This window comes from Nicotiana attenuata, chromosome 6, assembly GCF_001879085.1.
Source record: "Nicotiana attenuata strain UT chromosome 6, NIATTr2, whole genome shotgun sequence".
Lineage (NCBI taxonomy): Eukaryota > Viridiplantae > Streptophyta > Magnoliopsida > Solanales > Solanaceae > Nicotiana > Nicotiana attenuata.
The window spans coordinates 67,801,890-67,828,608 of NC_031994.1; the positions used below are offsets into that span (position 1 = coordinate 67,801,890).

Genomic DNA, 26,719 nt, shown 5'->3' on the forward strand with positions numbered 1-26,719 from the left:
GCAAGACTTAACTAACATGTTCTCGCGATGAACGTTCAGCATGGCATAGTAACAGAAAGGCCAGACAAGAAAGGTGGGAAGGGAGATGCTTTGGTGAAAATCGTTTATGCAATCTTGGAATTGCCATTGGCATTAAAATGAAGACAAAATTATTGTTACAACAAGAGCTGATATTAATCTACAGCAAACTGATATAAGAAACCTAAACGTCAATACAATAAAACTTGGCCCGGCTAACTGACAACACAGATTTCCCCAACTAGGTCTCCCATATGGAGTCCCAGTTCCAACATTTTGGCCTCTCTCGAAAAAAGAATGTACTGTGGTTATGAAAAACCAAATAAGCGAGGCACTCATTAGATAGATCAAAGCCCCAACATTGAAAGGAGCTGACGCCACCTTGGTGTTTCTTCATCAAAAATATAGGTCAACGGAGAAATCAGGACACCACTCCCTCCAATCTGTAGAAGACATTCAATAAGCAAAAAGTTATGAACAGAACTTGGATGCCTTACACATGAAAGCATCAAAATATAGACAGGAAGAGTGCTTGTATACAATTCAGTTCAGTGTGACAAAAAGATCACAGGCTGAATCAAAGGACACTCAAGCATGTTAAAGCTAGAGAATAGGGAGAAAACTGGGGGGGGGGAGGGGGGAGGGGGGGAGTAATGGAACATGTATAGGTGCATTTATGTGTTCCAATAGTTCTAGTCTCTCATTTTCAATTTAAATAGGATAGGAAGCCAAATTTTGAAAATGGCAAGACTTAAAACGTTCAAACATCACCTGCCGCCAGCCAACACCCAAAAAATCAGAAATAGACCACCACACAAGTACGAGCAAAAAAACAAAGAAAGAATATGCTTCATCATGAGAAAATACAGCATAACAGATCATCCAGGGTCCAATTGCTGGACTTGGTTAGCAAGAGATTGGAAGATTATTGGATGACCTTTAGAGTTTACCTATCACTTATACAAATTGTCAAATCAGGAAGGAATTAGCATTTTACCGCTCTCAGCTGCTGAACAGACTTGTACAGTGCTTTCTTTGGTACACATATGACAATGGCAAAGTAATCAGCTGTAACCCGTCCATCCCGCTTGCAAAAGACTGGACTTACGGTGGGTCCCTGTATAAATACAAGATAAACATTTAATGAGCTGTCAAAATAATTAACATAACTGTACGAGGAGCTTAAGTGAAAATCATAGGTGAAATGGGTTTGAGACTCACTCCAGATCTCAGCCATTGATCTCATGCTATAGTGATGAGATCAAAGGCTGGACGGAGTAGGCGTAGAATCCCTGTTCCACCCAAGAATTGTTCAAGCATAAGAATGTTTGCTTGGGATCTGTACAAAGGTTACACTACGTTCTCATATTAATTTTATTTTTCAACCATGTTTCTTAATAGTTGTGGCCCAGTCAAAATTCTTAGGTTTTTTAAACTACTAATTTATGTATATGTCAGGGACTTGGATAACCTGCAATCCAGATAGTGACGTTTGACTCAATATTCGCTCAGCCACTTCCTCTGCACTGCTTCCTCGCATATTAGCAGTTACCTGCCATACAATTTGTTAGGCTTCTAGTACAGGTATAACAAAAATCTCAACAACATTAAAGAAGTTACACCCACCGTGAATTGACCAACAGCTCTCAGATGTGCCTCCAACCTTTCTAGCATTTCATGTGTTATATCAAGTACACCTTTTCGCTGCATTAGGGACTTTCTGCCAGCGACAAGGACAGCCTAAAAGGATGAAATAATATCAAAGAATAGCCATGAAGCCTACTCAAATTGCATATTAAAAGAATGTCAATAATACATCGCAACTGGAAAGAATGATCACCTGGCTTTCCAAGATGACTCCACCTTCTATTTCCTTCAGATTGTTTTCTCTCAGTGTGGTTCCACTACTCACTAGATCCACAATAGCGTCAGCTATTCCCATCTGAATTATTATTGTTATTACACAGGGACAAGGAATAAGGATACATGACTAGCATGTTCAAAGCAAATTCATAGTAATATTATCCGAGTCTCAAAGAATCAAATCTCAAGTGGCAGACTATCTTATTTCATATGTTAGAAAGGGTTATGCTATAAAACATAAAATCCCGGAAGATAACATGTGGCACGAGCAATACTAAATGCAAGATAACCACTAGATTAAGAGTAAGGGGGATTCTGTGCCATTACACTATGTTAAATAGTGAAGGAGGGAACAAAGAGGGGGAGAGAAGCAGAAGTCCTTGACTTACTTCTCTTAGAGGTAACCTTCATTTGTTCTCATCCAGTTGTATGGACAACAAGGACATTCTTGTTAAAAACAAAAATTATTCCTCCTTTCTGTCCAACTCTGAAGCGGTTAACATAGCAGAGAGGTTGGCTCTCCACTTACACGTTTGACCAAATTAATGGCAGTTGATTGAACCTTTCAAAAGTTTATAAATCTAATATAGAAAGCATTCAACACAATACTAATTGTGTCAACACACTGAACACAATAAATCCACATTTTACAGACATGGTTTTAGGGAAACTATTCCTCCTTTCTTTCAGACTTCGAAATGGTTAAAACAGCAAAGAGGTTGTCTCTCCAGTTATACGTTTGACATGGTTATCAAAAAAATAATGGCAGTTGGGTGAAATTTTCAAAATTTTGAAAACTAAAGTGCAAAGGTTTCAACAAAATAATTGCACCAACTAACTAAACACAATAAATTCTTTCCACAGATTATGGGAAATTATCCTCTTTCTGTCCAACTTCGAAATGGTTAAAACAGCAGAGAGGCTGCTCTCCACGGACACGTTTAACCAAACTAATGGCAGTTGAGTTAACTTGTCAGACTTTTAAAATTTAATATGCAATGTTTCAGCAAAATACTAATTCATCAACTAACTTAACGCAATAAATTCACATTTTACAGACATGGTTTAAGGGAAAATATCAAAGCTTTCTATACACAAAGTAGCAGAAATAACAATTTCAATCTAAGTGGGCAAGAAAGGTCAATTAAGCAAAGTCCTAATTGTATAACCTAAATGTGCTACCACAAGGTAGAGAATTATCAGTGTGCACACGATTTTTTTTTTTTTTTTTACACCAAGCAAACGCAAGCTATGGCATGCCAATAGCCACCAGGCAAGCACAAGCGAAATAGGAGCATGGGGCCAAAAACTAAGGAAAATACCCAAACAAAACAAAATAGCAGTATACCAAGAAAAATGCACCAAATCCCAATTCTAAAGCAACACAACTATCTTAAAGTTAAAAGGTCTTAACTCTTATCCACATAAGTTATTCTTACCGCAGGGGCTGCTTCCAGGGCTCCATCAGCGGTTGAAAAAGTGACATGCTTCAACCCATTGTCTTTCATAAATTTAGGACCCAACTGCAAATAGCAACTAATGAGCACATGAACAGGGAAAAAGAATGAAAGTAAAAGGAGCACGTAAAAAGTAAGCATAAGCCTTATACATATGTGAATCCTGTTGCAACTCTCAGTGGCCTCTCAGGTGTCCATTGTGGCATCTCTGCTAACTCCTTCATTGAGTTCACGTTCTCAAAAATCCCATATTTTGGTATCTGAAAAACGCAGTAGATCTTACTGGCAAGAAAAATATTATAGCAAAAAAATACAGAAAGAATGGTACAATAAGCATGTTACAGTTCTCTTGTAAAGCACAACAACTTACAGCTAGAGATAGACGACAATCACCGTAGTCAAGGGAATCATGGACAATGATGAGATCTTCATTCCCCTGCCAAAGAAAAAGTCTTATATTGAGCATCCATTCTATTCATTTTGCTTGTATAAATACACTAGCAACTAATAGAGTTAATTTAAGATTGAACCATAATCAACTCTTGTTTATGCTTCATATGGACAAATAAACTGAACCACTCAGTTCCTACCTGCCCAAATTCACTGACTGTGTCGAGACCAACGATGCCAAGGTCTAAATCTCCTGATACCAACTTCCGAACAATGTCTTTTGGCCGTTGAAACCAAACTTCCAGATTGGAAATCTGCAACCCACAAAGAAAAAAAATGGCGTGTAACCAAAGTAAATCATGTGTTCTCCCGAATAATACGCTCTAGATTCCACAGAGATAACCCAAAAAAATGCAATGCTCAAACGAGAGCTTTCAATAAGTGTGAAAATGTCAAAAAATTGATAGCACAGTCCTCCATAATATTTCCCCTCAAGTATATATAATATAATGCTTGTATTGAAATGATATTAGGGAAAAAATATCCATGATGCATGTAAAAGATAGAATTATGAAATAGAAATTCCAGCAGTTAATGGGAAAACTAAAGGGTATAAAACTAACCAGAAAGGAGAAATAAGTAAAGATCAAGATCATGGAATAGATGGGCGCAGTCATTAAACAAAATCTCCTTCAGTGACATAAACCATATAGGGATCCATTTTTTTCTTCTGTTTTTAGGGTTTAAAGATCTTTCTCATGAGTCATGTCGAATGGGTATGTTGTTGAAGCACAGAATGCGAGGCACCAGATAGGTTGTAATTACCAGACAATTGTGAGTTAGAATCCAATTAAAGACACCTATATTAGCTAATATCTCCATACACAGAAAAGGCAGCACCTGCATTCTTCCTAGTAGCTAACATGAACTTACTGAATCCAAACAGCTAACTTAAGATCGGCGTTGTCAAAGGCGCGTTTAAAGCGCGCTTAAACCCTGAGGCGAGGCTCAAAACACATTGTGCGCTTCGCCTCGCTTTGTGGGCGCTTTAGTGTCGCATCAAAGCTCTAAGACATATTTTTCCTTACCAATGAGTGTAATCCTGAAAAGGTGACCTTAAAAATTTTGATATTTCACTTTATCGTGAATTTTTTTTTCAATTTCTTTGTTCATATATTTTTATTCATGCTTATAGTGATTAGACTTGGACTACATGCATATATTTACTTTTTCTCCCGTTGCGCCTTTTTTTACTAAAGGCCACGATTTATTTGTGCTTTGCGCTTAGAGCCCCAACGGAGCTTAGAGCTTTTTTGCGCTTTTCGCCTTTGATAACATTGCTTAAGATCCACATTATTTTCATATAGCAATTGCTGAAAAAGCAGAAACGCAGAGTCATGCAATTCAGTGAAAAGTATTCAAAATTTTACTGAAAGTAAAAATTGCCGCACACCTGTGGAATTTCTGCAACGTACTGCCGAGGATTCACCTGTCTAACTGATAGCTGGCAATCCTGTAATTCACCGAAAATGAGGATAAACAAGTTAAAATTCAGCATTTCATTATAATTACATGTATACATTAGCTTAAAAGGGGAAAAAAGCAAATCCACGAATGAATTCGAATACCTTGAGAAGATCAAGAGTATCAGTAGCCATTCGGCCTTTGCTAGGTAAGCCGAGGCGAATTTCATTTCTATCGGAAGATCTTTTCTCCACATTACCGTTCACGACGGTCACCGGAGATGCCGCGGAGCAACAAGAGACTGTGAATTTAACGGAAACTTTGCGACAACTGGTAACAGACGGTGAAGAAGAGAAACTTGAAACGGAGCCTTGAATGAAAAACGTCTGAACAGCCGACATGTTTTAACTTTTATTTCGCTCGAATGAAATGCCGGCGGAAATTGAGACGGAGATGGAGGTTGACGGTGGGAAGAGATAAAATCGCCGCCGCGAATGGGTGATCTGGAATGGTGGAAGCGAAGCGATAGTAACAGGCGCGTGTGGTGTACGGAAGATTCTCTTGAGGCAAAGAGAACGATTCCCTTTAATTTGGAATTTATACGATGCTGCCGATTGTATTTTCACTTGCTGCAATTCACCTGCTATTTGCTCACACGTGTGGGATTCTTGTGAACCTTCTTTTTCCCCCTTTTAGATTTGTGACCCTTCGAGGTCCCTTGGGGCAAAGAAGTTGAGATGAGAAAATTGTTCCATTTATTGGAGTTTTAATTTTCTTTTTATCTTTTGTTTGGCCAAGGAAAAAAAAATATTGTAGTAAAAGCTATATTTTCGAAACAGGTGTTGAACCTATGTGCATTTGATAATTAACTCTGCTATCAAATATAAGGGTTAAAAAATAAATTATTTAATATCAATTTAAATTTGGAACACGTTAAAATATTTATGAATTATGTAGTAAGTGGTACATATTTATACAAAAGCTCTCAACAACTTAGGTGCGAATATATTTACACAATTATTGTAGTAAAAGCTATATATTTGTCTTTCAAAACAGGTGTTGAACCTGTTGGTTTTATTAATTAAGACAAAAAGATGTGTGAATGAAAAATGGTGGGAAAATAAATGGAGAAAAATAAAATTTTGAACTAGTCCCTTTTACAAAGGATTTTTGTCCCTCGTTTGATGGGAAGAGAAAATTCTTGCGCTTATAACTTCTTCTAAGAGAGCAAGCCTCGCGCCATCATCATTGTTCGGCTCGGTTTTGGCTTCGGTTTCGGCTTTGGATTTGGTCAAATGATTGATTGATAAATTTTTGAACCAAATTTATTTTCCTTTTCCACCATTTAATATTTCCTTTCCTAATATGTTTTTCGCGAAAAATATTAATTTGGAATTTCGCGACATTATTTTCCAACTATCAAATTCGCGACCAAATATTCCGTTTAACATAAATTCAAACTTTCTATTGAATAGACACCTTATCACATGCACCTTTGCACCTGTGGGGACTCAACTTTGTTGGCTATAATTAGAGAGGCTCAGCCTCATTTTTCACCATCGAAACTGAAAATCTTTCCCTCTATCTTATGCATTCTGTATTGTTTTTCCAAAGCACAATGTAAGCATTTTGTGTGATTTGCTCCGTCATTTGAGTTCGCCGGAGTTCTGTGATTTGAAGTGATGCATCACATAATAGTTATTATGTTCTATCCTGGCAGAAATTAATATGAAACCTTGGGCGACTGTGAGGGAACTAAGGAAATTCAACAATAATGGGTGCAAATATTATTAAGGAAGCTTCAACAAGCAAAAAGAGAAAGAAGTCGTATGGACCAAAGAATTACCCAAGCAAAAAGAAGTTTAAAGGTAATTTCCACAATTGTGGAAAGGTTGGATAGAAGGTTGCTAACTTCCGTGCACCAAAGAAGGACAAAAAAGAAAAGTTAAGCAAACATGATTAAGAAGAATGATGAAATAGACGATTTGTGTGCCATGCTTTCTGAATGCAACCTAGTCGGAAATCCTAGAGAATGGTGGATTGATTCAGGGGCAACTCGTCATGTTTGTACTAACAAGGAGTTGTTTCCTTCTTATGCTCCCGCTGGACCAGATGAGACAATTTTTACGGCAAATTCCACTACTGCAAAAATTGAAGGAACGGGCAAGATAGCTTTGAAGATGACTTCCAGCAAGATTGTGACTCTAAACGATGTCCTTCATGTTCATGAAATGCCGAAGAATTTAGTCTCGATATCAGTTCTAGTCAAGAACGGCTTTAAGTGTATTTTTGTTTCCGACAAGGTTGTAGTTAGCAAGAATAAAATGTATGTAGGGAAGGGTAACCTTACTGAGGGCCTTTTCAAACTCAATGTAATTGCCATTGATATGAATAAAATTTCAGCTTCTTCTTACTTGCTTGAGTCAAATAATTTATGGCATGAAAGCTTAGGTCTCGTCAACTTCAAAACTTTGCGAGAAATGATTAATTTGGATGTATTGCCAAAGTTTGAATGCAATAACTCGAAATGTCAAATATATGTGGAATCAAAGTATGTTAAACATCCTTATAAGTCAATAGTAAGATAGAATCCATATTAAGTAATCATATTTGGGAATTGGTTGGTCTTCCTCCAGGAAATAAACCTTTGGGTTCTGGGTGGATTTTCAAAAGAAAAATAAAAGCTGATGGTGCTATTGACAAATATAAGGAAAGATTAGTTGTTAAATGGTTTAAACAACAAGAAGGTGTTATTATTTTGACAGATACTCGCCGGTAACAAGGATTACATCTACCCAAGTGTTAATAGCGTTAGCCGCCGTGTATGGCCTTCAAATCCATCAGATGGATATGAAGACATCCTTCTTAAATGGAGATTTGGAGGAAGAAATTTATATGCAACAACCTGAAGGGTTCGTAGTTCCCGGAAAATAAAATAAGGTTTGTCGACGTATTAAGTCATCTTTCGGACTAAAACAAGCACCAAAACAATAACATGTGAAATTTGACCAAACAATGTTGTTAAATGGTTTCAAGATAAATGAGCGTGACAAATGTGTTTACATTAAGAATACTCCAAATCAAATAGTCATTGTTTGTTTATATGTTGATGATATTGTTGATAATGAGTAATGACATTGCTAACATAAATGCTACTAAATGCATGCTTACTAGTAAGTATGATACGAAAGATTTATGAGTTGCTGATTTGATTTTGGGAATTAAAATCCTTAAGACTTCTCAAGGTCTAGCTTTGTCTCAATCTCATTATATTAAAATGGTACTTGAAAAGTTCAAATATTTGGACTTTAAAGTTGTAAGAACGCCAATTGATTTAAACCATACTCTTGTAAAGAATAAAGGTCAGAGCAAATCTCAATTAGAATATGCTCGGGTGTTGGAAAGTTTGATGTACATTATGAATTGTACACGACATGATATAGATTGTGCGATAAGTAAGCTTAGTCGATATACAAGTAGTTTCGACAAGCTCATTGGATATCAATAAAACAAGTTTTGGGGTATTTGAAATATACCCAAGACTATGCATTGCATTACAATAATTATCCCCCAGTTATTGAGGGATATAGTGATGCAAATTGGATCACCGGATCAAAAGAATCAAAATCCACAAGTGGATACATTTTTTACCAATGGTGGAGGAGCAGTGTCTTGGAAGTCGTCCAAACAAACATGCATTGCTCGCTCTATAATGGAATCTAAATTTATAGTTTTAGGCAAGGCAGTTGAAGAAGTTGAATGGCTCAGGAATTTCTTGGAAGATATTCCATTTTGGCCCAAACCTTTGGCACCTATATGCATACATTGCAATAGTCAAGCGGCAATAGCAAGGGTTGGGAGCGTTATGTATAACGGGAAATCTCGTCCCATACGACGTAGAACTACTCTCTAGTAGAATTATCACAGTTATTTATGTAAAGTCAAAGATAATGTATCATATCCGCTTACAAAAGGCTTAACTAGAGAGATGGTTGAGAAGTCACCAAAGGGAATGGAACTATGACCGAGGACAAGTCACTGTGGCGGTAAATCTACCTAAAAGACTGGAGATCCCAAGATCTAGGTTCAAAGAGATCAAACAAAGTCATTAGTGACGGTTTAACATTGTCAAATAAAAAATTGGTTTATTCTCATGATGAAGACAATGTTCAGTACCAAGGATAAATCGTTAACACTTTTTAATGGTTTCTAAGTTTGATACGGGGCATATGAAATAGCGTAGATAATACGTTTAAAAATCACCTATGTAAGTGTGAAGTGTAAGCCGCTTCAAGGAGAATTTTATAAGGTCAGTTCTCTATACACTTATGAAATCAGGCGGTGTTCATGGTGATAAGTGGGGTTTTTAACTGTTTATTTGTTCTTTTCTACTTGCGTTTAGCTCAAAAATGATTAAAGGTATTCTCAAGAACTAATGAAATGTATAATGAAAAATGAGCCAAAGAAGTCAAAATCAACTCATAAAGGAGTCAGAAGTGAACAAGAACCAAAATAGGACAAAAAGGCCTCCAATGCGGGCCACACAATTATTGTGCGGCCGCAGGCAAGGAGATTCAGAGAGTTGGGTTTTGGAAGGCTGAAGGCATGCGGACCGCACCATAATTGTGCGGCCGCAGAAGGATAAGTGCGGCCGCACTTAAAATTATGCGGTCCGCATAACACAAAAATCAGAGAGATGAAGCTTTAAGTTTAAAGAGGAAATGCGGTCCGCACCATTTTTGTGCGGCCGCATAATCAAGAGCGCGGTCGGACTTATTTTTGTGTGGTCCGCATAAGTCCCGCAAAAGCCAGAGCTCAGGCTCAAGGAGTGCGGATCGCACTAAAATTGTGCGGCCGCAGAAGCAAGAGTGCGGCCGCGCTCAGAAATGTGCGGTCCGCACAACCTCCGCAGAGGTATTTTTGTCAGATATTTTCAGCCTAGTATAAATAGAACTTTTTATCATTTTTAGGTTAAGTTTTAGTTTTGGGGAGAGCACCTGAGCCATTTTCTTTACCGATTTGAGTAATTTTGTACTAAATTAACTTCTAAACATTAGATTTTCTTTCTCTAATCAATTATTATGTTCTATCTTAATTTCTTCTTGTATTTCTTTATTTTTCATGAGTACCTAAATTTCTAGCTAGGGTTGTGGCCCAACCCTAGTGTGGTTACTTAATGGGTGTTTGATTTATGGCTTGTTTGTGATTGGATTAGTGATATTTAGCCAAGTTCGTGTTTGAATTCAAGAATTAGTGGTTGCAAACATTGATTCATGCCTATTTGACTTAGTCTCTACTTGAGAAAGAGAGACTAAGTCAAGGAACACTTCGCTAACAAGGAATTGGGGTGAACTCAAGAAATTGATAGCCCCAATTAAAGAGTCAAATCTAGAGATAGTAATACCCGAATTGAGCATATATCACTTATTTTGTGCAATACCCATTTCGAATTGAAAAAAGCCAAATTGGGCAAAATCACTCAAACTACCGAGAGGTATAGAGTGGGTAATTGCGTGTGATTGCTATATTACAACCCCGACTAATCAAACCAGCCCTAGAGTTTACAACCCGTTAGGTAACCACCTAGGTGGAAATCACGACCCTAGATCTTTTACCATTTAAAAAACAACCAAAACAAAAAATATTGGCTCCTAGTTTCATATTTGCAATCAATAGCTTAAAGTAGAAGTAAAAACAACAAACAAGATTGTGGAAATTTGAGGCACATCATACAATTGCACTAAATATATACCTAATCCCAATTCTAACTCCCCGAGGAATTGACCCCAACTCGCGTTAGGTTTTATTACTGTTTCGACCGTCTCACTACCTATATTTGTGGTGTGAGTTTGGGCGACATCACATGGCTGAAACGAACACAACAATGAGAACCAAAGACGTTAAGGTTTGATTGTGCGACGTATGGCTATCTAGGTATACACCAAAGTTCAACGGTTCAAAGATATCAAATCTACCGATTGATGGAGTATATCCAATATATGTTTACTACGAAAAGTTCAAAGGGAAACCTACTTATCCAAATGCGATTAATCCTTACTTGCGAATCACATAGTTTTTTCACGCATGTTTTTCCGGATAGCCATTCCTCATTCCTGGGGGGGGGGGGGGGATTGTTGGGTTTTACTAATTAAAACAAAAGAGGTGTGAATGGAAAATGGTGGGAAAGAAATAGAGAAAAATAAAATTTTGAACTAGTCTCTTTTACAAAGGAACTTTGTCCCTCATNTTCGGCTCGGATTTGATTGATTGATTAATTTTTTTGAATTTAAATTTTATTTTCCTTTTAATGTTTCCTTTCCTAATATTTTTTTTGCGAAAAAATATTAATTTGGAATTTCTCAACTTTGTTGGCTATAATTAGAGAGGCTCAACCTCATAGTTTCACCACCAAATCATTTTTCACCGTCAGATCTAAAAATCTTTCCCCTATCTTCTGCATTATTTTTTCAAAGCAAAACGCAAGCATTTTGTGTGATTTGCTATGCCATTTGAGTTCGCCGAAGTTCTCTGATTTGAAGTGTCGCTATCACATAATAGTTATTCTGTTATATCTTGGAATGAATTAATCTGAAGTCATGGACAACTATGAGGGATTAATTTCCTTAAGGATACACAAGAAACTTGTGGGCTCAGAATTTTCTATTTTTGTTTTCTTGAATTAACATCTTCTAATTTTCTGATTTTGAATACAAATTACTAACAGAACCTATGTGATATTTGATAATTAATTCTACTATCACATATAAGGATATCAATTTTAAATTTTAAACACGTCAAAATATTTATGAATAATGTACTCAGTGGTACATATTTACACAAAAACTCTCAACAACTTACAGCTTGTTTAGATGGTTGTTACCCATTGTATCATATTGTACTGTTATCCTTAAAGGCAAAATACATATTTTACCCATCCACCTTGCACTCAAATCCCTCTTACACACTTGTTAAACATGGGAATAGTATTACACACCAAAACTTTTAAAAGTGTGTCAATTAAACACCTCTTTTGCCATGTGTCACACGCGTGTATTATACATAAAAGAGGCGCATGAAAACTAAAAATTCATCTGAAATTAATTTTTTTTAACGTTTTTTTTAACTATTTCCTCTTAAAATTAAAGAAAAAAATATAAACCCATATCTTATTCCTCACCCCAAACCCCAGCCCCCCCCTCCCCCTTTCGTCTTCTTCCCCAACTCCCATCCTAGTTTTGTCTATCCCCCTCATATTTCGCCTCTCCAACCCCCATGACTAAGAAGAAAAAGAAAAAGAAGAAGAAAAGAGAGCTATTGGGTCTAGTAAAAATCACAATTATTGACCTTTTAAAAAAGCTTGAAAATTTAATCGGGTCTTGTTGATTTTGGTATTCCATGACCTAGAAAATTAATTTGAATCCGTGACTACTGTTGAGTAAAAATTTACTAAAAATATGCTAAAATTTTGGTGATTAATTTTGATAAAATTCAAAAAACACCATTAACAAGTTTGAAGCTTTGGGTTTGAACTTGAATTTGAAATTTGTTAATCGAGAGCGCGGCCGGACTTATTTTTGTGCGGTCCGCATAAGTCCCGCAAAAGCCAGAGCTCAAGCTCAAGGAGTGCGGACCGCACTAAAATTGTGCGGCCGCAGAAGCAAGAGTGCGGCCGCGCTCAGAAATGTGCGGTCCGCACAACCTCCGCAGAGGTATTTTTGTCAGATATTTTCAGCCTAGTATAAATAGAACTTTTTATCATTTTTAGGTTAAGTTTTAGTTTTGGGGAGAGCACCTGAGCCATTTTCTTTACCGATTTGAGTAATTTTGTACTAAATTAACTTCTAAACATTAGATTTTCTTTCTCTAATCAATTATTATGTTCTATCTTAATTTCTTCTTGTATTTCTTCATTTTTCATGAGTACCTAAATTTCTAGCTAGGGTTGTGGCCCAACCCTAGTGTGGTTACTTAATGGGTGTTTGATTTATGGCTTGTTTGTGATTGGATTAGTGATATTTAGCCAAGTTCGTGTTTGAATTCAAGAATTAGTGGTTGCAAACATTGATTCATGCCTATTTGACTTAGTCTCTACTTGAGAAAGAGAGACTAAGTCAAGGAACACTTCGCTAACAAGGAATTGGGGTGAACTCAAGAAATTGATAGCCCCAATTAAAGAGTCAAATCTAGAGATAGTAATACCCGAATTGAGCATATATTACTTATTTTGTGCAATACCCATTTCGAATTGAAAAAAGCCAAATTGGGCAAAATCACTCAAACTACCGAGAGGTATAGAGTGGGTAATTGCGTGTGATTGCTATATTACAACCCCGACTAATCAAACCAGCCCTAGAGTTTACAACCCGTTAGGTAACCACCTAGGTGGAAATCACGACCCTAGATCTTTTACCATTTAAAAAACAACCAAAACAAAAAATATTGGCTCCTAGTTTCATATTTGCAATCAATAGCTTAAAGTAGAAGTAAAAACAACAAACAAGAATGTGGAAATTTGAGGCACATCATACAATTGCATTAAATATATACCTAATCCCAATTCTAACTCCCCGAGGAATTGACCCCAACTCGCGTTAGGTTTTATTATTGTTTCGACCGTCTCACTACCTATATTTGTGGTGTGAGCTTGGGCGACATCACATGGCTGAAACGAACACAACAATAAGAACCAAAGACGTTAAGGTTTGATTGTGCGACGTATGACTATCTAGGTATACACCAAAGTTCAACGGTTCAAAGATATCAAATCTACCGGTTGATGGAGTATATCCAATATATGTTCACTACGGAAAGTTCAAAGGGAAACCTACTTATCCAAATGCGATTAATCCTTACATGCGAATCACATAGTTTTTTCACACATGTTTTTCCGGATAGCCATTCCTCATTCCTGGGGGGGGGGGGGAGGGGGGATTGTGTTTTACTAATTAAAACAAAAGAGGTGTGAATGGAAAATGGTGGAAAAGAAATAGAGAAAAATAAAATTTTGAACTAGTCTCTTTTACAAAGGAACTTTGTCCCTCATTGGATAGGAAGAGGAAAATTATTGTGTTTATATATAGAAGCGCTTCTTCTAACCCTTAAAGAGTTGACAAAAGAGCAAGCCTCGCGCTGCCGTTGTCATCGCCCGGCTTCGGCTCCGGATTTGATTGATTGATAATTTTTTTGATTAAATTTATTTTCCTTTTAATGTTTCCTTTCCTAATATTTTTTTGCGGAAAATATTAATTTGGAATTTCTCAACTTTGTTGGCTATAATTAGAGAGGCTCAACCTCATATTTCACCACCGAATCATTTTTCACCGTCAGATCTAAAAATCTTTCCCCTATCTTCTGCATTATTTTTTCAAAGCAAAACGCAAGCATTTTGTGTGATTTGCTATGCCATTTGAGTTCGCCGAAGTTCCCTGATTTGAAGTGCCGCTACCACATAATAGTTATTCTATTATATCTTGGAATGAATTAATCCGAAGTCATGGACAACTATGAGGGATTAATTTCCTTAAGGATACACAAGAAACTTGTGGGCTCAGAATTTTGTATTTTTGTTTTCTTGAATTAACATCTTCTAATTTTCTGATTTTGAATACAAATTACTAACATAACCTATGTGATATTTGATAATTAACTCTACTATCACATACAGGGATATCAATTTTAAATTTTAAACACGTCAAAATATTTATGAATAATGTACTCAGTGGTACATATTTACACAAAAACTCTCAACAACTTACAGCTTGTTTAGATGGTTGTTACCCATTGTATCATATTGTACTGTTATCTTTAAAGGCAAAATACATATTTTACCCATCTACCTTGCACTCAAATCCCTCTTACACACTTGTTAAACACGGGAATAGTATTACACACCAAAACTTTTAAAAGTGTGTCAATTAAACACCTCTTTTGCCATGTGTCACACGCGTGTATTACACATAAAAGAGGCGCATGAAAACTAAAAATTCATCTGAAATTAATTTTTTTTAACGTTTTTTTAACTATTTACCTACTTAAAATTAAGAAAAAAATATAAACCCATATACTTATCCTCACCCAAACCCCAGCCCCCCCCCCCCTTTCGTCTTCTTCCCCAACTCCCATCCTAGTTTTGTCTATCCCCCTCATGTTTCGCCTCTCCAACCCCCATGACTAAGAAGAAAAAGAAAAAGAAGAAGAAAAGAGAGCTATTGGGTCTAGTAAAAATCACAATTATTGACCTTTTGAAAAAGCTTGAAAATTTAATCGGGTCTTGTTGATTTTGGTATTCCATGACCTAGAAAATTAATTTGAATCCGTGATTACTGTTGAGTAAAAATTTACTAAAAATATGCTAAAATTTTGGTGATTAATTTTGATAAAATTCAAAAAACACCATTAACAAGTTTGAAGCTTTGGGTTTGAACTTGAATTTGAAATTTGTATAAGGATTTGTGATGAATGTTGTTAAAACTCGTTAAAAATCGGCAAAGAGTTGAATCTATAGTTTGGGAAGAAGGTACTTGTGGTGGAAGGATTGATGGCAGTATGATGGTGGTGGTCAAACACACTTTTAAAAGGTTGGTGTGTAATATTATTCTCGCATTTAACATGTGTGTAAGAGGGATTTGGGTACAAGGTCGATGGGTAAAGCATGTATTTTGCCATCCTTAAACAATGTTTGTTTAAATTGTTTATTTAAAATTGATTGTAAAATCCATTGTTTCGGAACAACCAAAAGCCCCATTTTATGAAACAACTGACTTGGTGTGGTGGGATCATTTCCTATTTTCTTTTCTAATTATGCCCTTACTTACTACTCCATAATTTTATTTTATCATTTAATTTTTTTTATTTTAACTCCAAATCTCCAACCTATTGACCTACTTTGTCTTCTTCCATCTTTTCTAGAGTTGGTTTGCCCCGTTCTTTTTATTATCCAAGTCTCCCTTTGATTTTTTGTCTATTTTCATCCTTTTAATTTTTTTTTTGTGTTGCTAATATTAGTTAAGCTTTTTTTTTTCTTTAGTTTTCTGCTCTTGTTATCAAGCTACGTAATTAATGATAAATTAGTAGAAAGAGGTTTTCTTAAATAATTTTTATGTGTAATTCTTGATAATTTTTATTTAAAAAAATTACGGGGTATTTTAGTGAACTTATCAGTTACAGTACTGTACGATACAATCAAACCAAATAACAAAAATATTATTTAACGACATCAAACGATACAATCTATTCAAATGTTGTATCCACAAAATAAAATAATACAGTACAATACAATACATTATAAAACAATGGGTAACAATGATTCACACATAGTATTAGATGCGAATATATTGTGCTATGATACCCATAATACTTTTCTTTCCATTATATGGGGATAGTGAAAATCAAACATACATCTATAGCGTGAAAGATTTATCTCCCCTAGGCGTGATTCTCTTAATGATTACATCGTGAATATTATTGTTGTGAGAAGCAAATATATTCAATTTATCGATGTTGAATACCTTTTCTCCATATAAAGAAGATTCTTTTTTAGTTGAAGTCTTTTTCCCTTCCTTCAAATCCTAACTGAATAGAAATTTAGGATAAAACTCTAATTAACGAGATTCTCCCTATTTGAGAATTGACATAGACAATGCAATTTTTTTTTTGTTTTTTTTTTTGTTTTTTTTTTTTTATAATTACGAGCATTTACAAAAAGCACAAAAATGTTCCACTGATTTACCTCAAATGCACGTTATTATAGTTGACTCGTGTTAAGAATCGATATACAAATAAGTCGACTTGTGGTTCAATAAGACCATGGACAAAGCTAATACACTAGAAATTTTATGTAAGTTGAGAATAAACAAAACTGTAGATTTGTGTCCTTTTGGGGTTAGTTTGTGCATTACTAATATAAGATAAGTTTGTCATCATACTTTTAAAAGAAGCCTCGTCAACCTGTTATTGTTACCTCCATTTGTTTACAACTTACTTTGTAAGTTATCTTCTATTTGCAATTTGTCTCTCATAATGTACTTAAGGGGTAGTTCAAGTTTGTAAAATGTTGATTAATAATATGCATTATTCAGAATCTATTATAAAATTGAAGGAGGTTGTGGCCAATGGGAATTGAACTAGTGACCTCACAAAGGTTTTGACTCCCATTGACCACTGAGTTGTGCTTTTGGGCTGTGTCTATTATAAAGTTAAAGGAGGTTGTGGCCAATGGGAATTGAACTAGTGAACTCACAAAGGTTTTGACCCCCCTTGACCACTGAGTTGTGCTTTTGGGCTGTGTCAAAGGGATTCAAAATATTATATATAGAGATAAAAATAGAGTTTGCCTCACATATATAATATAATTTTTCGGCGAAGGGTTTTTGGGTGAACACCTTTCCACCCCCCCTAAATCCGCCTTTTGTTTCCAATAGACCCTCGGCTCAGAAAGATAGGGAGGAGAAGAAGAAGAATAAGAACAAGAAGAAGCACTGGGAGAAAAGAAGAAGAAAAAGAAAGGAGGGGGAGAAAAAAGGGGGGGGGGGGAGGCGAGAATAAGAAGTACCAAAATAGTAACAACGCGAGAATACAGTAACTGAAACAAACTACACAACATGATGTAATATAGCTCTGAGAAATAGGAAAGAACATGTGTGATACTGTACTATTGGTAAGAAAAGGGGAAACTCTCAACTACCTACTAACCTTCTACCCTAATTCTCGACCTCCACACCTTCCTTTCAAGGGTCACGTCCTTGGTGAGCTGAAGCCGCGCCATGTCCTGCCTAATCACCTCCCCCAAAACTTCTTAGGTCTGCCTCAACCTCTCATAAAATCTGCCATGGTCAACCTCTCATACCTCCTAACAGGAGCTTCAATGCTTTTTCTCTTAACATGCCCAAACCATCTCAGCCGCGACTCCCGCATCTTGTCAGAGGCCACTCCCACTCTGTCCCGAATAACTTCATTCATAATCTTGAGCGATGGCCCTTCCACTCGGCACCGTCGGATCCCTCCTGGTACACCCACACATCCATCTCAACATCCTCATTCCAGATACTTTTATCTTCCACACCTGAGAGCTCTTGACTTGCCAACACTCCGCCCCATACAGTAGGGTCGGTCGAACCGCCACTCTTTAAATTTACCCTGAGGTTCTGGCGGCATAATCTTATTACATAAAACACCCAATGCAAGTCTCCACTTAATCTATCCTGCTCCAATACGATGCGTGGCATTCTCTTCGATCTCCCCGTTACGCTGTATAATAGATCCGAGATATTTGAAACTATTTCTTATATTGAAAATTAAAACAAAACAAAAAAAATTATTAATAATTCTAAAATTTACACCGAAATTACGAAAAAATTGCCAAACAACCCCAGAACTTTCAGATTATACACATGCGAATAGCTATATAAGCACATGCCAATTGCCATGACAGTCGATACATCACTAATGTTTTTGTCTCGCTACAATCCACACAACATATACAAATAGCATATTATACAACGCTCGTGAATTTTGGACATCTTCTAAAAATTCCCGAAGCACATCTTGTAATTAAATTATGCGTAACATATATATGTAGTATGAAATTTAAGTTACATGCAAATCATATTCATATGCTTCCAAAGTTTCGTACTTATACAACTGGTCTCAAATCTTAAGTATATCATTTTATTTTATTTCGACATTTTAATTATTAATTGGCAGAAAATTACATGGATAACGGAAACATTAACTGCAACAAAATTAAATTCTTATTAAAGCTGATTTAGCCTTCTCTGCCATTTAATGTTGAGAAAGAAGATGCATATAAAACTAAATGAAATTGAGAAAGAAAAATATATCTCACTAGGCTCAGTGTATTTCAAATAGTTTGTGCTCGTGCTCGCAGAGTCACTAATTTTTACATCACGTATTTTATTATTTTTGGGTCCCACTCATATCCGTATATAGGCCGATTATATCATGATTTAACCTCGAGAGTTAAAAGAGAATCTTAAAGAAGAAGATATTAAAAAATAAATTTTATAATTCTAAAAAGCCAACAACAAAATAAATAAAATATTTTTTCTTATTTTAGAACGCCCAAAATATTTGATATAATAATTTTAATAACGAAACTATTTGTTACATCTTTTACGGTCTTGATAACTATTCAACTTTTTTTTAAAAAAATTACATATTTGCTTTTATTAAATTCTTTACAGTTAACTAGTGACACATAAAATAACACATAAAATAACACAAAAGATAATATTTTTGTCACAGAAATACTTGTATCAAAGCCAAATCGGAGAAGAGTCCTAAATTCCGGTAAACCTTATATGGACTCTTTCGTTCCCCAATGCTCAGCGATCTACCAACTCAACAAATCAACATTAGTCTTTCACTATACCCGTAAAAATTCCCAGCTGTTAACAGCCACCCCACATTCATCTTCATTCTGTGTTTCTCCCTTCTTCACCCTTCTCTCTCTGCTTTAGCACCGACAGATCTTCAATTCCCACTTCCCCCATTTCCATTTCTTGACATTTCACAGATCCTACACTGCACACTTGTTGCAGTGTATTTACCCCAGCTGGGTCTTTTCCCTTTGCCATTGCACTGATCAATTAATTACTCTATGTGTATAATGGAGTAGTGAAGTTTAGGGTTTAGGATAATTTTTCTTCTTCTTGATTTGGGTTTAATGGCTTCGGAGGTAGTGGGTAGTACTAGTCAGAGCTGGAAAGATGTGTACAAGGGTATGTCTTCTGATAATATTAAAGGATTGGTACTTGCATTGTCTTCAAGCATCTTTATTGGTGCTAGCTTCATCGTTAAGAAAAAGGGGTTAAAGAAGGCTGGTGCTTCTGGCGTCAGGGCTGGTACCTTTTCTCCTATTTTTGAAGGCTTATACGTTGTTTTTATGTTTAATTTAGTAGTGGGTTTAGTTTGTATGTGCTAATGTGTTAATTTGATCACATGAATGGTACGTACTGTTGCTATAGCTGTAAAGGTCTTTTCTTGGCTGAGATCTTGAGTTATCATGTAGATATGTAGACTAAGCAGATTTTCAGATTTTGTTATCAATTACTGGAATGGATTGGGCCCGAATAGAGCGAATGTATGTATGTATAACTCCAACTAGTATGGGATTGCGCGTAGTTGATTGATTTTTTTATCATTTAAGTACGCGGAGATCATTACCTGTCATATTTAGTGTTTTTTTTGGCTATATTGGTAATCAGACTAGTGTTGAAGTATAATGTGGTATGAGGATTGTAAGTTTTTATGAGTCCTGATTAGACTGATGAAGTTCCGGATGTGACTGTAAGTGTCATTTACCTTGCAAAATACTCACTTCGCTAAATCAAACTAAACAGCTGGAAGTTAAAACGTGAATAAATGTGTTTTAGGTAGTTAAGCTCTAGACGTGTCATATGTAGAAAGTATAATGCAAGAGAAAAAACTGTTATTGTTTAACTAATTGACAGGAGCCACTGTTAGAATGCTTTGCGGTATACAGGCAGAGACTGTTTCATTCGATGGCCTTCAGAGTTGTACATGAGTGCTTAATTCTTCCTTTATTTCCAGCTAGAAACACATTTGCCAAGCATTATTCCTATTCTGGGAATGATGTTTGCCTCTTCGAATAATAGACTCTTTGCTACTTTAGCCATGATTGCATTGTATTTATTTTTATTATGCTGTTTGGGTCTTGGTTGTCCATTAAAGATGAAACAGTAGTATAAATCTCGTTGTTTCAAGTGAACATTGGACTCAAAGCGGTACTTTTTGGATTCATGGATGATATCTAGCCTGATACGAATAACCTGGTCCATCTATAAAACACTGCTGATACTGTTTGTATTTGTTTTCTTTTACTAAAAAAGGTTCTTGGTGCCAGTTCTTTACCTTAACCATTTGTGTGAATGATTTTATATTCTTTGCTGCTTTGAGTCATAATTAGTGGCAAGATGCTTAATGCTAAATAGCCTATAACTTATGCTTTAAAAGTTTTGACATGTGATGTTCGTTCTTTAATTTGGCAGTCAAAATAGCTTTTCCAGATTATACGTTTTATTAAAGGGGGTTTGGTAGACTAACTGCTTGTGCAGAATGGTATAATTAAGATGTGATTATATGCTTTTGCATCATCAGTATGGTTTACAATTCATGATGTTTTTATCTCCACTTTCAGATGCACATTTTCTGTGACTTGACATTGATATTTTTTACAGGAGTTGGAGGATACTCATATCTATTTGAGCCACTTTGGTGGGTGGGCATGATAACAAGTGAGTTGGCCACTAGTCCTTTTAACCCGCTTTTTTAAAGATTAGAGAGAGTGGAACAAGCCCCCTTTTGCAACAAGCTTGGGGCTGCTGCTTCCCTTTAACTTGCATATTTGTTACAATTAAATGGCATTCTCTGGTTTGGTTCATTTGGGTTCAGTTGACCAAAATCTGGTGGCCCTTGTTGTTTGTTACCCCTCTCTTGGCAATATCTGAAGGAATATGGAATAGTAAAGTCATGACTGTTTTAGATTTGACCTTAATTAATAAAGATGCTTTTGGTCAAACACTCCTTTATGGGGGATCTATGTGGCTGCTCTTTACTTTGTCATCGGCCAAAACTATATACAGATTTATAAGAAGTGCTGCTTATATGCTCATGATATGTACATTAACTAATTGCAAAGTGCAGTTCCCTTCCCGTCTACTTGGTTAATTGCTAACTTAGCTAAGGTTTAGTTAAAAGACTTTCTAACTAAACTAAGAGAGATTTTGCACTCATGTTAAAAAGCATGATTATGTACAGCACCCAAAGGGTGGCCTAGTGGTCAATGAAGTGGGTTGAGAAGGTCTAAGGTTCAAGGCAAAAACACTAGATGATTTCTTTCCATATGTCCAAACCTTGGTGGACAGAGTTACTTGGTATTTGTTGCTGGATGGAGATAGCAGATAGCCTGTGGAATTAGTCGAAATACGTGTAAGTTAGCTCGGAGGCCATGGTTATCAAAATAAAAAGCATGATTATATCCATTCTTAAATAAACACAAGGAGAACTATATTAGAAAGTTAGATTTCATCAGGAGTTCGTTGCACCTTGTTTCTTAGTGTTCTTTATGCTTTATCGTTTAAGATGTAGAGTTGATCTGTGAAACGTTTATTTCTCTCTTCATTTTATCTGGACTTTGTCTAATCCTATCGAAGATAGACTTCTAATGTTTAGCTGCTATTCCCAACAGTGATTGTTGGAGAAGTTGCTAATTTTGCAGCTTATGCATTTGCTCCTGCCATTTTGGTGACTCCTCTTGGTGCTCTGAGTATTATTATAAGGTATTGCATAAAGTTAGTAGCTAGTTCGAATTTGACTTTTATGGTTTTAAGTATTAATGAGGCTGTAAATCCCAGTGCCGTCCTTGCGCGCATTATTTTGCGGGAGAAGCTACATACATTTGGAATTTTAGGTTGTGCTTTATGTGTTGTGGGTTCCATTACAATTGTATTGCATGCTCCACAAGAACGTGAGATTGAATCTGTTACAGAAGTGTGGGATCTTGCTACTGAGCCAGGTAGTTTCCTGCTTCATATGGTTTATGATGTTAGTTGATTCTTTTGTCTTTAATCTAATGTTCTAGAGCTTAAGCACTTTTCAACTTTCCTGCAGCTTTTCTCTTCTATGCTGCTTTGGTGGTAACAACTTCCCTAGTTCTTATATTTCACTATCTTCCGCAATATGGGCAGACGCACATTATGTTTTACATAGGAGTTTGCTCGCTAGTGGGTTCTTTATCGGTATGTGACTGTAACTGTCTGACTTTGTCCTATCTGAATGATATTGCTTTTTTTTTTTTTTCAATTTTCACACATAGCAATTTACTAATTGAAGTTTCAGCTGTGGTATAACAGGTTATGAGTGTCAAAGCAATTGGCATTGCTTTGAAGTTGACATTATCAGGAATGAATCAGTTAATATATCCACAGACTTGGGCATTTACTCTGATTGTCATTGTTTGTATTCTCACCCAAATGAATTACTTAAATAAGGTGAGAGTTGTTCATTCTTTTTATCGCCTTGTTTTTCAGCAAATTTCTTCCTAGTAATTCTGCATGCTTTAGTCTTTACTTGCTCTTGGAGCATAATGTGGGTGAAGAGGGTGGGGTCACACATTATTGGTTCATTGCTGAAATGAATATAAGCAATTAGAATGTTAATCTGCTTCATTTTCATAAAGGAGAATATCGCCTCTCTGCTGTAATTTCATTTCACAGCTCTTTATGATTTCATGACTTATCTAACATTGTATAACATTGTACTTTATTGTTGTTTTCTTAGTCGACGTTGCACTTTATTGTTGTTTGTCTTTTGTAGTATTGGCTCAAAGTTTTGGTGTACTTTTATCTTCCTAGGGAATGTCTTGTTATCTAAGAATGCTGATAATATAGGTTAGGATCATGCTTGCTTTGGATTGAGATCTTACTTCTATGATGAAGCTTGTAGTAAAGGCAAAATATCAAAGGAAAATGAGCAAGTCAATTACTTTTACATGGTAATGTGAGTCAAATCACAAAATTCATTATACGTATTCAGATCAGATTCAGTATGCTTCTACACATGAAGCAACCATCTCTCCCCAAATAAGGGAAAATTGATGCTTTTGATTGTTCACATGCAAAAGATACTTACCCTGTTGCCATTGTGATCTTCCTCACCCCCTTTTTGGTGAATCGTCAATGCAGGCCCTTGACACATTCAATACAGCTGTTGTCTCACCGATATACTATGTCATGTTTACTTCGTTAACTATTTTGGCAAGCGTCATCATGTTCAAGGTAATTTCTCCACTCAGTCTCGGTAATGCTTATGTACCACATTGCAGAATATTAGTGACATATCAAGTTTCTCCTACTTGTCCTGGTTGTTTCTTTATAAATTGATTTTTCTGTTTCGGCCAATCACGATATGAGTCCTATGCCTTTTCCATTTGGGAGTCATCAAGTATGGTTATCTTTTCGAATTTGTTCCCTTTGAGGAATTATAGACCCGGATAAGCATTAAGTTGAACATATCCAATTAGCAAACCATTTAACTTTCTGAGATCTTGGGTGTTGAATGTAGGAGGCCAGTGCAATTTTCTAGTGCTTGAGCAATGTGGTCTGTTTTTTCCCTTTTTTTGTGCTTTTTAAACACCCTAAATTCTTGGGATATGCTACAAATTTTCTGATTCTTCTCGTTGCTTGAGTGAACAGGACTGGGATAGGCAGAATCCAACACAAATTGTTACAGAAATGTGTGGGTTTGTGACTATTCTTTCCGGGACTTTCCTTCTTCACAAAACCAAAGACATGGTGGATGGTACGCTATGCAGTTTTTCTTGTTAGTTTTAAGTTGATATGGTCGTAGAAGTTCCTAACAGTTCAAATATGGAATTCTATTCTATATAGGTCCGCCAACGCTACCTGTGCGACTTCCCAAGCACACCGATGAGGAGGATGGTTTTGGACAAGAAGGTATTCCTTTGAAGCGGCAAGAATCTTTGAGATCATAGTGTGATATTTGTTTTCCTCTTTTTTCCTTTTCCTCTCTTTCTTTTCACCCCGGTCCAGGAAACAATTCTTACCACACCCAAATTCAGCTGCACAATTCCCTCATTTGTTCTTCTCTTTCTTCCAAGAAGAGACCACACACCAATTGTATTCCATTGGACTGATTTTGTCATGTGTAGTGAGAGTAAAAAGGAAGAGCTATTGTATACATCTTTAAGCCATGAAAACAGCACCAGCTATGGACTTGCAATTGTTCTATACTTTATTACAAGCACAAAATCAGTGATGTACTCCAGACCAGAGTGCTAGTGTAGAATCGCATTGTTTCTAGGAAAATGATGTGTGTTTCATCACTTAACTATCTTTACTGTAAGAGATCACAAAAAAGAGAGCAGCTCGACTTTAACATGACAATGCTGACCCTTTAACAGGGTATTGCAATGTACAGGTTAAATACTCATTAGTTTAAAATTGGACCTATTGAACTAGTAGTTAATACAAAAAAAGAAAAAACAGTTAATACAAATGGGCTCGCTCGACTCCAGCATCAAATCTGCCAATAACCAAACTTGCTCCACCTTTTTAATAGGAATGATACATATTTGTGGCAAAAAAATACCAACCTATTCGTAACGAACAAGCAAATGAGTGTTGTTCGGTAAAAGAAATTCAAAAGCACTGGCAGTAAGGCAGTGCGGCAACAGTAACAAGCTGGTCAAAATGCAGTCTATCTACAGGTTTAGTGTGCCACGTGACATCATCACCACAATTTATTAAGTATGACGCAACTTGTGAGGTTCAATAGCTGTGTTCCCTATGACATACCAAAATACATCCATATGTTCGTCCTCAATATCTAAAATCGGATTTCTAATGGATTTAAACATCCAATGAACAAAATTAAAATATGATACGATTACTTTATGCAGCGACCCAGCTTTCTTGACTGCAGTAGAAACATTCAAACAGTACCAAGATGTTTGGTTCTCAGATCTTCTGAAAAGCAACTCACTTTGGCTCCTCTGCTACGGAGAACAACTAGGATATAGTATTATCTGTGGTCTTCTGCCAACTGTAGCCATTGAACTCTATTTTTTCTGTATTTGCTTTAGAAGCCCAGAGACAGAAGCACAATGTGTTGATTTGTATTCACATTGCTCACAACAGTACTTTAGTGCTTCGATCACCTTTACACACCTATTAAAAAGACAAGGGTTAGAACAAATATTCCACATCTGTAATCGGATTAACTTAGTAGCTCCCCAGACCATCATGGAGAACTGTAGCTGACTAAATAAGCATGCACTTACACATTGTTTAAAGAAGTACAAAGGGATGAGAAACTCATAGAAGTATTGCATTAGAGAGGCAGCATGTCCAGATGTATAGTACACGAACAACTATTACAACCACTGCTGTTTCAATTATAATCTATTTGGGGTCAACTATATGGATCCTCAATATCTATTCTGCTCTATTTGGATCGTTTCAGATACTCAAAAATTTGTCTTCTCAACTAGGACACTGGAGGTTCTTTCTACATATGTCCTTTTTTTATTGTTTTTTTGATCGGACTTTCTAAATCCATATGTTATGATATGGCTTTCAAGCTTCCTAGCCTGGGTTTGTGTGAAGCATGAGAACATGGCAAGCTCAATCTTTCACTACTCATGTGACCCCGCCTCATGGCTTTCAGAAGGGCCTAAAGTGCATGATGATTAGATTTCCGAAATATATAAATATAAAGAAAAAGGCCTCCTCTTGCTGTTCTCTTTCTTGCTCTCTCCTATTGACTATTTACATAGCAAAGTCTGGTTCTATTTAGCGTGATACCCGCCTTCTCCTAAGTGGTTTTTGAAAAGGTCTTTAAACAACTTTTTGTATCCAGTTCCAAAAGGTTAAAATGAATGGCTTTTTTCTCTGCCCACCACCACCATATATATATATATATATATATATATATATATATATATATATATATATATATATATATATATA

At 36.1% G+C, this 26,719-nt stretch overlaps 3 protein-coding genes across 3 annotated transcripts in view; 1 reads left to right on the top strand and 2 right to left on the bottom strand.

The window, feature by feature from the left end:
- On the bottom strand, positions 90-5,790 carry LOC109227141 (ATP phosphoribosyltransferase 2, chloroplastic-like). Its single transcript, XM_019392174.1, has 11 exons — positions 5,357-5,790; positions 5,182-5,241; positions 3,929-4,042; positions 3,709-3,774; positions 3,491-3,598; positions 3,321-3,404; positions 1,859-1,960; positions 1,645-1,758; positions 1,490-1,570; positions 1,016-1,135; positions 90-461 (listed from the first exon to the last, which is right to left on the bottom strand). Exons 1-11 carry the CDS (start codon positions 5,591-5,593, stop codon positions 366-368), a joined length of 1,182 nt encoding a protein of 393 aa, XP_019247719.1. The 5' UTR covers positions 5,594-5,790; the 3' UTR covers positions 90-365.
- On the top strand, positions 19,451-25,011 carry LOC109227142 (probable magnesium transporter NIPA4). The gene is made up of 9 exons (XM_019392175.1): positions 19,451-20,053; positions 21,410-21,466; positions 22,420-22,510; positions 22,586-22,746; positions 22,842-22,969; positions 23,084-23,221; positions 23,915-24,007; positions 24,425-24,530; positions 24,620-25,011. The coding sequence occupies exons 1-9, from the start codon at positions 19,876-19,878 to the stop codon at positions 24,721-24,723; spliced, it is 1,056 nt and encodes a 351-aa protein (XP_019247720.1). The 5' UTR covers positions 19,451-19,875; the 3' UTR covers positions 24,724-25,011.
- The window catches only part of LOC109227143 (cx9C motif-containing protein 4), a 2,860-nt gene continuing 1,412 nt past the window's right edge, over positions 25,272-26,719 (bottom strand). Inside the window, exon 2 of the mRNA XM_019392176.1 lies at positions 25,272-25,918. Within this exon, the coding sequence (XP_019247721.1) occupies positions 25,810-25,918 (109 nt within the window). The 3' untranslated portion in view covers positions 25,272-25,809. The remainder of the gene's footprint in view (positions 25,919-26,719) is intronic.